This window comes from Heloderma suspectum, chromosome 11 (genome assembly GCF_057233095.1).
Source record: "Heloderma suspectum isolate Gila_16-S chromosome 11, 16-S_ref, whole genome shotgun sequence".
NCBI lineage: Eukaryota > Metazoa > Chordata > Lepidosauria > Squamata > Helodermatidae > Heloderma > Heloderma suspectum.
Window position 1 is genome coordinate 25,982,188 of NC_139468.1, and position 12,588 is coordinate 25,994,775.

Below are 12,588 nucleotides of genomic sequence, written 5' to 3' on the forward strand. Positions count from 1 at the left end.
GGATTTTACCCTAGATGTTTTGGACTTCAGTTCCCAGAAGTTACCCTAGATGTTTTGGACTTCAGTTCCCCTGCAACATCACCTATGATCAGGAATACTGGGAGCTGAAGTCCAAAAAATCTGCTAATCTACTTTCTGCCCAACCTGCCTAACAGGGCATGTTTCACATCAACAAAAGCAAGTGGTTACAAGGGAAATGTGAGACGGCTCATCCAACCATGTTGTCTGGTCTGGCTTTTTTGGTTTGCAGAACTAAACCAACAAAACAAAATAGGCCCCATTCATTATTTACTGGCAAGTGTATTTTTCCACTAAACCCTTCACTAAATTTAAAATGCAGCTTTTAGTGGCTTGGCTGCACCACACCCTTATAGTCCCAGCTTTTCTGGTCACTCGGAGCTGTCATTTGCAGCTGCCACTGAAGCAGCCCTCAACATAATTAATGAGGGCTTTTAGCACTAATCAACAAAATGGCCACTTCTCGCCTCCCCAAAACAAAGGGTGGAGGAATTGCATGGCATTTTTTGGTTTGCTACAGAATGAATGACTGCAAAAGAAAATGGTTCCTTCCCTAAAGCGTTGCTTCTCCAACGTTGGTGGGCATGGAATATTTACCCAAAGAAATAACCCTTCCGTTTCTTGAAATGCTTGAGGGAGGGGAGAGATGTCACACATTTCAACACAGCCTGACTGGGTTTTAGCGATACCAGTACACCACTTCATTCCACCCTGGTTCCTGATTCTTGGGCCTGTTCTACATGTGCAGCAGAAAGAGGTGGTAACTAGTGCTGTGCTGAAAATTTTGTCCCCATTTTTTCCGACCATTCTCATTCAATTGGATAGAAAAGGAGAAATTTCAGAGAAATTATCAAGGGTTCTTGTGCTCACCTCACTTATGAGATGGCTGAGGAGTTTGCATGTGTGTCCTGTCTGTCACTGTACAATCTTCTCTGTGGCAGCCTGTAGCCTCCACAGCTTCCCGCACTTCAGTTAAAGCCATCATGAGGAAGACATCATGAGGCAATTCCTCCCATGGGGCTTTTTCAGTTCAGGGAGTGCAGGTGGCCTGGGAGGCTGCAGAGCGATGTGCAATAGAGAGACGCACGCAGCACCTCCAGCCCCCTCGCGGTGATTAGGTAAGCTCAAAAATGCCACCAAAAGGAATTCAGAATTCCTCCTCAAAAAAGTGGGAGCCTCAACACAGTTGATGCTGTTGCCACCTGCAGAAGCAGTGCAATAAATCAAAAACCCTTAGGAAAAAAGAAAGCTGTGCTATAACCCCTGCCAATAGTGAGCCCTATCTGTGATAAACTGTTGGAGGATTTCTCCTCCCCTTGGAGAAATTTGGTGAAATCCCTCCCCCCATTTCTCTGCCCACAAATAGACTAGAGAATTTTGAGAGGCCATTTGTGCACAACTCTAGAGGTAACATTAAGAGCAGGCCTTGGGGCCACACTACCCAAAAAACTACATTCTCCCATACGAGCCTCCGTTGGTTTTAAGATCTTCTGAGGAGGCCCTTCTCTTGGTCTCGCTATCGGATGCATGTTTGGTGGGGACGCGAGAGAGGGCCTTCTCAGTGGCTGCTCCCAAGCTTTGGAACTCCTGCCGAGGGGGCTAGGTTGGCTCTCTCTCTCTCTCTCTCTCTCTCTCTCTCTCTGCTGTCCTTCTGCTGGCAAGCAAAGACTTGTTTATTCAGGCAGACCTTTGGCATGTCAGCTGGTCTGTTGTTGAAGGGGGTTCTATTGGATTGGATGCTGTTTTATTTCTTTCACTGTTGTGTTGTTTAATGGTGCTTTTAATTTATTTGTTTTTATGATTGTTTTAACTGAGTTTTTCTCTTGGTTGTATTATTATTAGCCTCCTAGAGCGCCATTTGGGGGCAGAATGGTGGGGTATCAATCAAAGAAATAAATACTAAATCTGACCAAAGTCCTATCTAGTCCAGTCTCCTATGGCCAACCAGAAGCCCACATGCAGAACAGGAGGACAAATAGCTCTGTCCCACTATTATCCCCTAGAAACTGATATTCAGGGGATACCTGAATATACTACCTATGATATTAGCAGTAGTACAGAGCCATCATGAGAAGCAGCCATTGATAGCTCTGGGCTCCTAGCACAACCAGTCTAAAGACACTGTGCAGCTATTCCACTTTTTCCTCTTTAACAGGTTTTGTTTTATTTTTATTTGGCAGGGAAGAAGTGGTGGGAAAATACAGGAGAATTACCAGGGGAAGATGACGTAATCTGGACCCCTCGTAAAATTTTGTCAATAAGGCAAGGCAATAGCACAATGAAAGCTTAATCTGGAAGTATCCCCTATGCTCCATGAATTTGCCCAATCTCTTGGTAGAATCCTGAGGAGGTAAAATGGATCATACCACTTCAGAACTGTGGGAGATGCCATTTTTGAGTGCTCCCTATGTAAAAGGAAAACACCCGGAAGAAACCTCCATGCAATTAGAAAACTAACACATCTAACCTAGCCTTCTCCTTGCAGTGTTAGTTTTCTGCTTTCAGGGAGTTATGTGAATGCTCCCCTTATAAAAACAATATATGAGAATCCATCTGAAGTAGTACGGTCCATTCTGCCATCTCAGGATCCTACCACCTCCTTCTGCTGCATGTGTAGGCTACACCACTGGAACTTTATGCCTGGCCTTCCTGCACCCTTTTCGAAACTGCTAAACTGCTAAATGCTTTATGACTGAATTGCTGGGAGTTGTTCATGAAGGACTAGTAACTTGGTGTGGAGAGTGGGAAGCCAGTAAGCAGAAATAGAAAGGCTTTGAGTGAGAGATAGACACCATAGAATTAAATAGGTTTCAGACTCATGCAAAACCCTCCATTACAGCGGTATTTATAACTCTGAGGTAAAATCCTGCTTCCTTTACAATAAATAGGTCAGTAGAAGCAAACTTCAGAATAGCTTTCCATCTTTCAATCATGCGATGCCCTTAGCTTTCAAAAATGAGTCACATACCAGGTTTGCCACATAAGAAGCGCACTCTGTAGTTACGGCAGCCCCCACTGGTCTGTTCCGGGCCACGACAAAAAAACCTATAATCACGGCCGCTTTTGTAGAGAACCTCAGTTGTCAGTTTAGCTCCAGCAAGGGTGACTGCCTGAGAGGAGAAAAGAAATGCAAACCGGGTAATAATCAAGAGTGAGTGTATATGTGTGTGTATATGCTCAGCAACACCTGCGAGATGAAGAAAACAGATACCTTTCTTTCACAAGAAACTACGCACTTAGAACAGGATATATGAGAAGAAGGAGAATCCAGCTATGCTCATGTAAACTGGGAACACAACAATATTTTCAAATATTTTTTGGCCTGTGCCACACAAAGACCTAAATCAACCTTCCCCAACCTGGCAGCCTCCAGATGTGTTGGACTGCATGTCCCAGCATCCCCCAGCCAGCCATGGCTGGCTAGGGGATGCTGGGACATGTAGTCCAACACATCTGAAGGCTGCCAGGCTGGGGAAGGCTGACCTACATCAAGGCTTTTCATGGCACTTCCTTCAGAGCTCCGCAAAAGAGCTCTTTTTGTTTCATGCCTCTACTTGATTTCAAAGTACTGATACACCAGGAATGGGCCCATATTTTCAGAGTAATACCCTAACAGGTTGGCTGGCATAGGTTATGACAGTCTTGCCCAAACTGGCACCCTTCAGTCATGCTGGACTACAACTCCCAGCATCTATGGCATGGGAGTTGCATTCCATTCCATCTGGAGGGCACCAGATTGGGGAAGGTTGGCATAGTGTCTGCAATTCTATTAGACCAGGGGTGCAGAACTTCATGATCATGTCCCAAATCTGTCCTCCCTGGGGTCCCAGTCCCTAGATTGCCCCACCTCCTTTCCCCTAATCACTGATCTTTGCACTAATCTTTGCAGGCTTCCAAGCTTTTGTGCATCTTATTCTCCATTCTAAAAGGTTGAAATGCCCCTTATAAGGCACAGTTTCTGGCCTGGGGATTACCTATATCCTCTGTAATCCTTACAGCTGAGTAGACATACATCGAATTGCGCTCTAAGAGTGTAAAATGAGGAATCCATGGGTAAAATCCAATGTAAGTCCTACTTAGAGTAGAACCATTGAAATGAATGGGACTTAAGTTACTCATGACCAATTTATGTCCCATTCATTTCAATGAGTCTACTCTAAGTAGGTCTTATGTTGGATTTTACCCCATGCATCCCATCTTGCTTTCTTCATAAACTCACTAGGTGGCCCCCAGGAGATCTTGTCAGAAATGGATCGTCCTTCCCCCTTCGCAATCAACACCACAAGGAGACAAAGCTTCAAGCTAATACAACTTTATTTTGCTAGGAACTAGCCTCTCTCCAAATGCAGATTCCAGGAAACTCTCAGACTGCCTTAGGCCCCTAAACAACTAATCTGCAATCCCTAATTAGAGGAGACAAACTGGGTAATGAAGTTGCCAACAGTTTGGGCATGAACCTCACGGCCAGACTTGCTTCACCTTCTTCTATATCAACCTACCTTCTTCTTTAAGACCATCTTCTGCATCAACCCACCCATCCATTGACATCTATAGATCAAGGCCTCCTGGTTGTCCTATCACCTGCACAGGTACATCTGACGGCAACCAGGGGAAGAGGCTTTTTTGTTATGTTGTTGTGCCCCATCTTGGAATCCTCTTCCTCGCTACAGGCACCATCTTCACAGTGTTGAGGCACGTGTTGAAAATTTCTCTATATACCTAGGCATTTACCGATTTTAATACCTAGCTTGGTGGATTTTCCTTGTTGTTTTTATCTTTGTATTTTATTTTAATTATTGTTTTAATGCTCTTTGGGCACCGCCCTCTGATTTGATCATGTTGGATGGTGTATACATCTTTTAAACAACAACCGCCAATAATGCAGGCACACCCTGCAAGAAGACCTTTACACATGTAACTGTGATCCCCCCACCACTTCAAAAAAGGGAGGTAAAGATGGCTTAAATATTTTTTACAGTCCTCCGTATGGAAGGGCCATGTCACACATTATGTTATGCGTATGGTGGAAAGAGGACTGCTAGGTAGGGATGCTGGAGAAATTCAAGACGGACCAAAATGAGCTCAGATTTCTAAGAATCCGACCTGCAGAATCCGCTGCAGAGCGACCCCCTCAGGCCGTGTGGACTTTCGGATGTTGTTGTTTTTTTTTTACTTTCCCGAAATTCATGCATACTTATTCATAGGAAAATACACACGTTTCTGCTGAGGAAATGTTGAAAGGAATGGGGGACAATACGCGAATGTTATGTACGAAGGTAAATTATGCAAATTGTTACAAAACCTCTTACATAATTATTTGTGTATTTTTCCGCATGACAAAAAACATTCGCATCTGTCTGTGGAAGGACAATGGAACACAAGGTGCCTGACAAGATGGAGGGTATTTTACACTGTCCATACATCCCTACTGCTTGGCTAAGTGGGCATGTGAACTGGCTTTGAGAGACAGTGTGGTGCAGTGGTTAGAGCGCTGGACTGGAATTCAGGAGATCTGGGTTCTAGTCCCCACTTGGCCCTGAAGCTCACTGGGTAACTTTGGGCCAGTCACAGACTCTCAGCCTAACCTACCTCACAGGGCTGTTGTGAGGATAAAATGGAGAGAAGGAGAACCATGTAAGCCGCCTTGGGTTCCTTGCAGGAGGAAAAAAGGTAGGATATAAATGTAATAAATAAATAAATAAATTTGAAAGAGGAAGTTCAGAATTAGTCCTGGAATCAGAAACAGGGATGCTCTCTTATCTGCCTCCAAGTTGGCTCCAAATGAACCCATCTGGGAAGTGTCTCTATCACTCCAATCTCAGCAGAGCTGTAAGAAAAGAGCAGGCCCATCAAAAAGGCCCTGTGGTCTAATAAACTGTTTTTGTTTTCATTCTCCAGCTCTCAGCTTAAATACACCATTATGGGAACAGAATGGATGCCAACTGGAAGGAGGAATATAGTCAAGGGAAACAAATGTGGGGATAGGGAGCCAGTGTGGTGTAGTGGCAAGAGTGTTGGACTGGGAGCTGGGAGATCCGGGTTCTAGTCCCCACTCAGCCATGGAAGCTCACTGGGTGACTTTGGGCCAGTCACACACTCTCAGCCCAACCTACCTCACAGGGTTGTTGTTGTGAGGATAAAATGGAGAAGAGGAGGATAATGTAAGCCGCCTTGGGTTCCTTGCAAGAGGAAAGAAGGCGGGATATAAATGCAATAATAATAATAATAATAATAATAATAATAATAATAATAATATAATAGGGAGGCCCAGTCACATTGGTGGTCGTACCTGGATGTCGATGGGGTGATCGCAGACGCCTGGATGAGCAGCTCGGAAGTCTGACAGTCTCTCCCCATCTTTAGATTTGGCCTTTTCAGGCTTCTCAAGCCATTCGGTCCATTCAACATCTGCAAGGGGGGGAAAAGCCATCAGCACAAGGAAAGGTCATTTTGGACAGAACAGCCTTAACCAATGCGACAAAAATGTACTTCACAGATCTTGGTGCCAAACACTGTCTCTTCAGCAGCTACCCATTTCCTGGCTCTCATTATGGGCCTGTCAGCTGCTATTTGGAGATGTTGTGAAGTGCATCAAGTTGGGGGAGTGGAAGGAAGGAGGGGAAAACGTAGTATTATTAAAGCTGCACCACTCGGATTCACAACACGGATAGAATCCAACTCAGCCTTCCCCAACCTGGTGCCCTCCAGATGTGTTAGACCACAACTCTCATCATCCCCAGGCCAAGCTCCATGGGGATGGTGGGAATTAAAAACATAAGAACATAAGAAGAGCCATGCTAGGTAAGATGAAGGGTCCATCTAGTCCAGCATTCTGTGCACACAGTGGCCAACAGCTGGCCATGGGAAACCCACAAGCAGGGTATAAGCACAACAGCACCCTCCCATCCATATTCCTCAGCAACTGGCGTACATAGGCATACTGCCTCCGGTACTGGAGGTAGCACATAGCCATCAGGACTAGTACCCATTGATGGCCTTCTCCTCTGTGAATTTGTCCAACCCCCTTTTAAAGCCACCCAAATTGGTGGCCATCACTACATCTTGTAGAAGTGAACTCCATAGTTTAACTGTGCGCTGTGTGAAGCAGTCCTTCTTTTTATCTGTCCTGAATCTCCCCCATTCAGCTTCATTGGATGACCCCATTGGGCTCTAGTATTATGAAAGAGGGAGAGAAATGTCTCCCTATCCACTTTCTCCATACCATGCATAATTCTGTCCACCTCTATCATGTCTCCCCTCACTCTAAGCTTTCTTTCTTTTCTTTCTAATGGACTTCCCAAGGCATCTGGATGGCCACTGTTAAGAGAAAAAATTCTGGACTAAATAGACCTTTGGTGTGATCCAGCAAGGCTGTATTTATAACTAGGTAGCATTAAGCATGAGTATATAACAAGATCTATCTTTGTGTTGCTCTATTGGCAGGAGGCATTGCAAGTGGAACTGGTTACAGAGCATGATGGCGCATTAAGCTGCAACCGTTATTGGTGCTTTTATGTTGCACCTTAACCTCTCTTTTGAAGAGTTGATAGTGCCAAGCTGTAGCTTATTAGGGATGCTGGAGAAATTCGAGACAGACTAAAATGAGTTTGGATTTCTAAGAATCCGCTTAGAATCCGCTGCAGAGCGACCCCCTCAGGCTGCACGGAGTCCGTGGACTTTCAGATTTTTTTTTTTTACCTTCCTGAAATTTACACATATTTATTTGTAGGAAAATACACACGTTTCTGCTGAGTGGAACTGGGGGTGGGGGGGAGATGCTAAATATTATGCACTAAGGTAAATTATGTAAAATCTTATGAAACCTCTTACATAATTATTTGCATATTTTTCCGCTTGACGGAAAAAAATCATATCTGTCTGTGAGCAGACGGCGGACCAAAAGGCGCCTGGCAATCCACAGAACACAGAGCAGATTTTATACAGTCCATACATCCCTAAGCTTAAAATAGGAGTTTGTTAGGCAGCAATAGGAGTCTTTTTTGTTTATTGTATTTTATTTTTGCCCTGAACATCGATTTGTGACTAATAAACACTGTAGTTAGAAAGTGAACAATATCATTTCTCAAACATCTAGTTGGTTCAATGTATGTTATAAATTCTATGCGATGGTACCAAAACAGAGAGCTTCGGCTGGGCAGTATAGAAATGTCATTAATCAGTCAATTAATTAAATGATCCCATATGCTCCAGAGCAGAAATGGAAAGAAGCAGATCTCCAGATGTTTTGGACTTCAACTCCCAACAGTCCTGACCAATGGCCATGCTGTTGGCAGTTGCTTCTAAAAGTTGAGGTCCCAAACATCTGGAGATCTATCTTCTGCCCTCTCTTGCTCTAGAGCTGGGGTGGGGAACCAGCGGCCCTCCAGATTTTGTTGGACTTCAACTCCCATCAGCCCCAGGCAGCATGACCAATGATCTGGGATGATGGGAGTTGTAATCCAACAACATCTGGAGGGCCAAAAGTTTCCCCACCCCTCCTCTACAGGAATGGTGATTTCAACGATGAAGGGGGTGGGGAGAATCCCAACTGTATTATTTAGCTGCCTGCACACATACTTAGTTTTCAAACTTGCCAAAAAAGAAGGGAAAAGGCCTCACCTTGAACCCACTCACTGGTTGAAGACACATTAAAATGCTCTCCATTCTCTGCTTGGAACAGTTTGAATACTTTGGCCACAGCTGAGCCTTTGCGTCCTGCAAAAAAGTACAACAACTTACTAGCAACTTGTGGGTGGTTATGGAGAGAGTGTCATCAATTCAACATTTGTGTTTCCTTTGGGGATTTATGGCAGATTTGGAAAGTACCTGCAAAATTTCAAACACAAGTGCTAGAACTTGGCACGATTCCCTGCATCCATTATGGGATATTTGCTCCTTGCTGAAAGGGAGAGTTTGCAACATCAGCAGAGAGAATAAGGGTTGGGGGAACGGGTGTCCATTTTTTCTAGTTCCTCATTTTATACCTACAGAATAGATCCCGATATCCTTCCTCAAGACCTAAAGAGGTTTTTAAGAATACAGCAATAAGAGTGCAGGGAAGACTATTCCATTCACCTCTTTAGATAATACACACAAAATTGTCACTTCGCTTTTGCAGGGAAATCTTTTTCCCCCTCAAGAAAACCTTATCTGCTTCAGGGAAAAGTGCACTTTCCTAGCATTCAAAATGCAGCGGGGTTTGATGCCTTGGAAACTTCTGAAGGACTAATAACAACGTACCGCTAGCTTCTGGTGGGGGTTGGAGAGAAACAATTTGACAGATCAAAGGTAGCCAGCAATGAGGATGAATTTAGCAAAGCAGCTTTGTGTGTGGTATGGTACTGACGGTGCACTCGCACGCACGATAACGTGCACCGCCTGCTTTGGGGAAAACACATGTCGCCTTAAAGCACTGTCTTCTCTGACTGCCTGTTCTCGCACAGGCTCCTTGTACATTTGAACTGAAGGTGTAGGTACACACCTATTACAGCAGGAGTGTCAAATCTCTTTCTGCCTGAGGGCCAAATTCAATTTCAGAGACATTCTGGGGGGCCGCATTTCAGCAGCGAGCAAAATGCGTGGGCCAGAATACTCAAAACACCACAAATACCAGCGTATTTTAGTTTAAAGCTTTTACTACCAGTGACTCAACCTTAGGAGAGGCATTTCAACCTTTTATGATCAGCAGTTGGGGAAAGGGGTGTGGTGCCACCTGAGAAACCTGGCTTGGTCAGCGCTGGGACCTGAGGTGAGGTAGGCCAGATTTGGCCTGCAGGCCTAAGGTTCAACACCCCTATATTACAAAGACAAAGCTCAACATGATGGTGTGGGTACACAACTATGGTTAGCCTAGATCAGCCTTCCCCAACCTGGTACCTCCAGATGTTTGGGACTTCAGCTCCCATCAGCCTCAGCCAGCATGGCCAATGGTGGAATCCTGAGCATGGCGTCCTGAGATTTGTAGTCCAAAACATCTGGTGGGCACCAGGTTGGAGAAGGCTGTCATAGACCACAATTTCAGATTGTGTCTGAACCGGGCCAATGCAGCATGGAAGCCATTCTGGACCCAATGGCTGGATTCAGACAACACGATAACCCACACTCAAGGGTTGAATGTGGGTTGTCCTTGAACCATGGGCTGTTGTTGAAATGTGGGTTATTGTGTTGTCTGAACCCAGTTGTGCTAACAAATCTGTTTTCAGACAACATGATAACCCACGGTTCAACAACAACCCGCGGTTCAATTACAACCTACACTCAACCCATTCTCAACCCTTGAGTGTGAGTTACTGTGTTGTGTGAACCGAATCAATGACTACTTTGGACCTCCTTATTTTCAAGCTGCCACTTCCTTGTAATTACCTTGGTATTCTATGTAGTCTTCAACAGAAGAAGAAGGGCTCCCTTTTACTGTAATAAAGCTCCAGGGATGCCTGAAAAGTGAAAGAAAGAACATTGTTGTATTCTTTTGCATGAAATACGTGTGCCTTCTTTGAATATAGTTTATTTTGTCCCTTTCATCTCACAGCTTCACAACCAATTTGATTTACGAGATACGCCAACTGATATAAAAGTAATGTTCTCTTTCCACCTCATTTCCCCACCCCACAACTAAAGAACAAAGACGCTCAAAAGTCCTAATGCACTTATTTTCTTCAGCTTGTAACATAAGAACCAGGTTCCTCTTTTAAACTGGGAATTCAACCTAGCAAATGCCTCACTGGCATCAACGTGGCCTGTCTAAAAAGGTCCACAGTCTTCAAACCCAGGCTGGATAGCTTGTTAAACTTCAATGGGGCTCCTCTAAAGAAAATTGCTTGAAGGTCAGACCCATAAAGAACTTGTTAGGTGACAGAATCAGAGCGCTATAGAAATATTTCTAAGAAACTGAAACTTGGCTTTCGTCTCCACTCTATGGCCTTTAAAAGAATCCAGATTTGGCAAAAAGAGGTAGTGCAAAAGAAAGAGAGCATTAGTGAGGATTTATAGTCGGTTGCATTTTATTGATTAACTGGCAAATGTTGTTGTTGTTGTTTTATGGGTCTCAGATGAATCTATGTTTGCCAGGTCTCTTGGAATTCTTGGTTAGGAGTTATGTTTATTGGTTCTACGCAACCTCAGGTGAGTAATACATGTTTTTTAATGGCTGCTGGCTTTCTTGAGCCAGACAGGTGTGGAGAACATGGTAAGAACATTACCAGACAGGGCCGGACCAAGACATGTTGCTGCCCAAGCTGCAGGACAAGATGGCCCTACCATTCCACTTACAGGAGCCAACTGGATTAGCAGCTGAATGTTACTTCAACACTGGTGATAGGATAACATTCTCCACAGCACCCAAGGCCAGTAGGCTAGCTTAGGAGGTGGAAGAAAGGCTGCATAGCACACAATTCTGTCCTCCAACAGAGAGGAATGGTCACTCTGTCTAATGGTAGGAGCGTCCCTGTTAGCAGATGAATGCCAATTGTAAAGAACAGGCACAGACAACAAGGACTGAACACCCTTTGTGCCAAGTGAGCTTGCTTTGCTGTTGCAAGTGTCCCATCTGGGAATTAATAACATGCCACACTGCAAAATGAGAATTGCACTGTGGGTACATGGCAGACAGAATTTGACCCAGGATTCAAACATTTCTTTAAAAAGTAAAAGGTTAAGGGTGGCACATTATTCAGAATAAATGTTTATAGCACTTTTTGTCACCATATAAAATATTTATCTTGGTGCTCTTCAAAGCTGTCTTGTTTAGACTGATGCCAGATGCCTACGATGGCACCTCCATACACCAAATTCACTACCGTCCCCCTGACTGTATATTCAGAAGCCACAATGTAGATTCAAAGTCCCCCTTTTGCCCACTGAGTAAAAACGGTGGTGAAAAAGTCCACCCTTTTATCAGCTGGAGGCTCACGCAGGGAGAAGAGGGCTGAGCATAGCACATGGGCATTGCTTGGCAGCAGAGGCAGGAGGCAGTTTGGGCTGCATTGTGTAGGCACGTGGCTGGTGAAAAGCCAGAAGCAACCAGAGCAGGCGCAAGCTCACGATGCCAGGCACCACTTCCAACCATTCAAGAGCACCTTGGCTCACGATGCCAGGCACCACTTCCAACCATTCAAGAGCCCGAGCTTCCCATGTCTCTGCTCCCATCAAACAACACCTGCTGGTAAGGGTGTGGGGTTCCTCTCCCCATTCCATCCACACTCAGTGGCGGCAGCACCTGCACACCATGTTCCATCTGCTCCCACTCACCCCACAGATGAGCAGCCATTGCTTTTACCACTACCTAACCATCCCAGGCTTATGTGTACGGCTGCAGGACCAGTGTTAAAGGTAGGCACAGTTGGGCACCTGCCGAGGGCCCACACCCCAGCAGGGGCCCATTGACAAGAGCCCCCTGGACTTGCTCCTCCTCTTCACCACACTGCAACTTGCTTGTTCATCTGCCTCTCGCTCTGGCCCAGATAACGGTGGTGGTGAGAAAGAGGAAGAACAGAGGCCCCTGCCAACTTGCTCGCTGGCTCTCTGGCTGTCAAGGAAGCAAGTGGCAGCAATGAGGAGAAAGAGGAGGAGGCG

General features: G+C 45.1%; 1 protein-coding gene across 1 annotated transcript in view; it reads right to left on the bottom strand.

The window, feature by feature from the left end:
• Positions 1–12,588, bottom strand: part of CEMIP (cell migration inducing hyaluronidase 1) — a 98,942-nt gene that overhangs the window by 62,565 nt on the left and 23,789 nt on the right. The window contains exons 6-9 of the mRNA XM_084816435.1: positions 10,381–10,451; positions 8,638–8,733; positions 6,308–6,426; positions 2,987–3,128 (exon numbers count right to left, since the gene is read on the bottom strand). Of these exons, the coding sequence (XP_084672561.1) occupies positions 2,987–3,128; positions 6,308–6,426; positions 8,638–8,733; positions 10,381–10,451 (428 nt within the window). The remainder of the gene's footprint in view (positions 1–2,986; positions 3,129–6,307; positions 6,427–8,637; positions 8,734–10,380; positions 10,452–12,588) is intronic.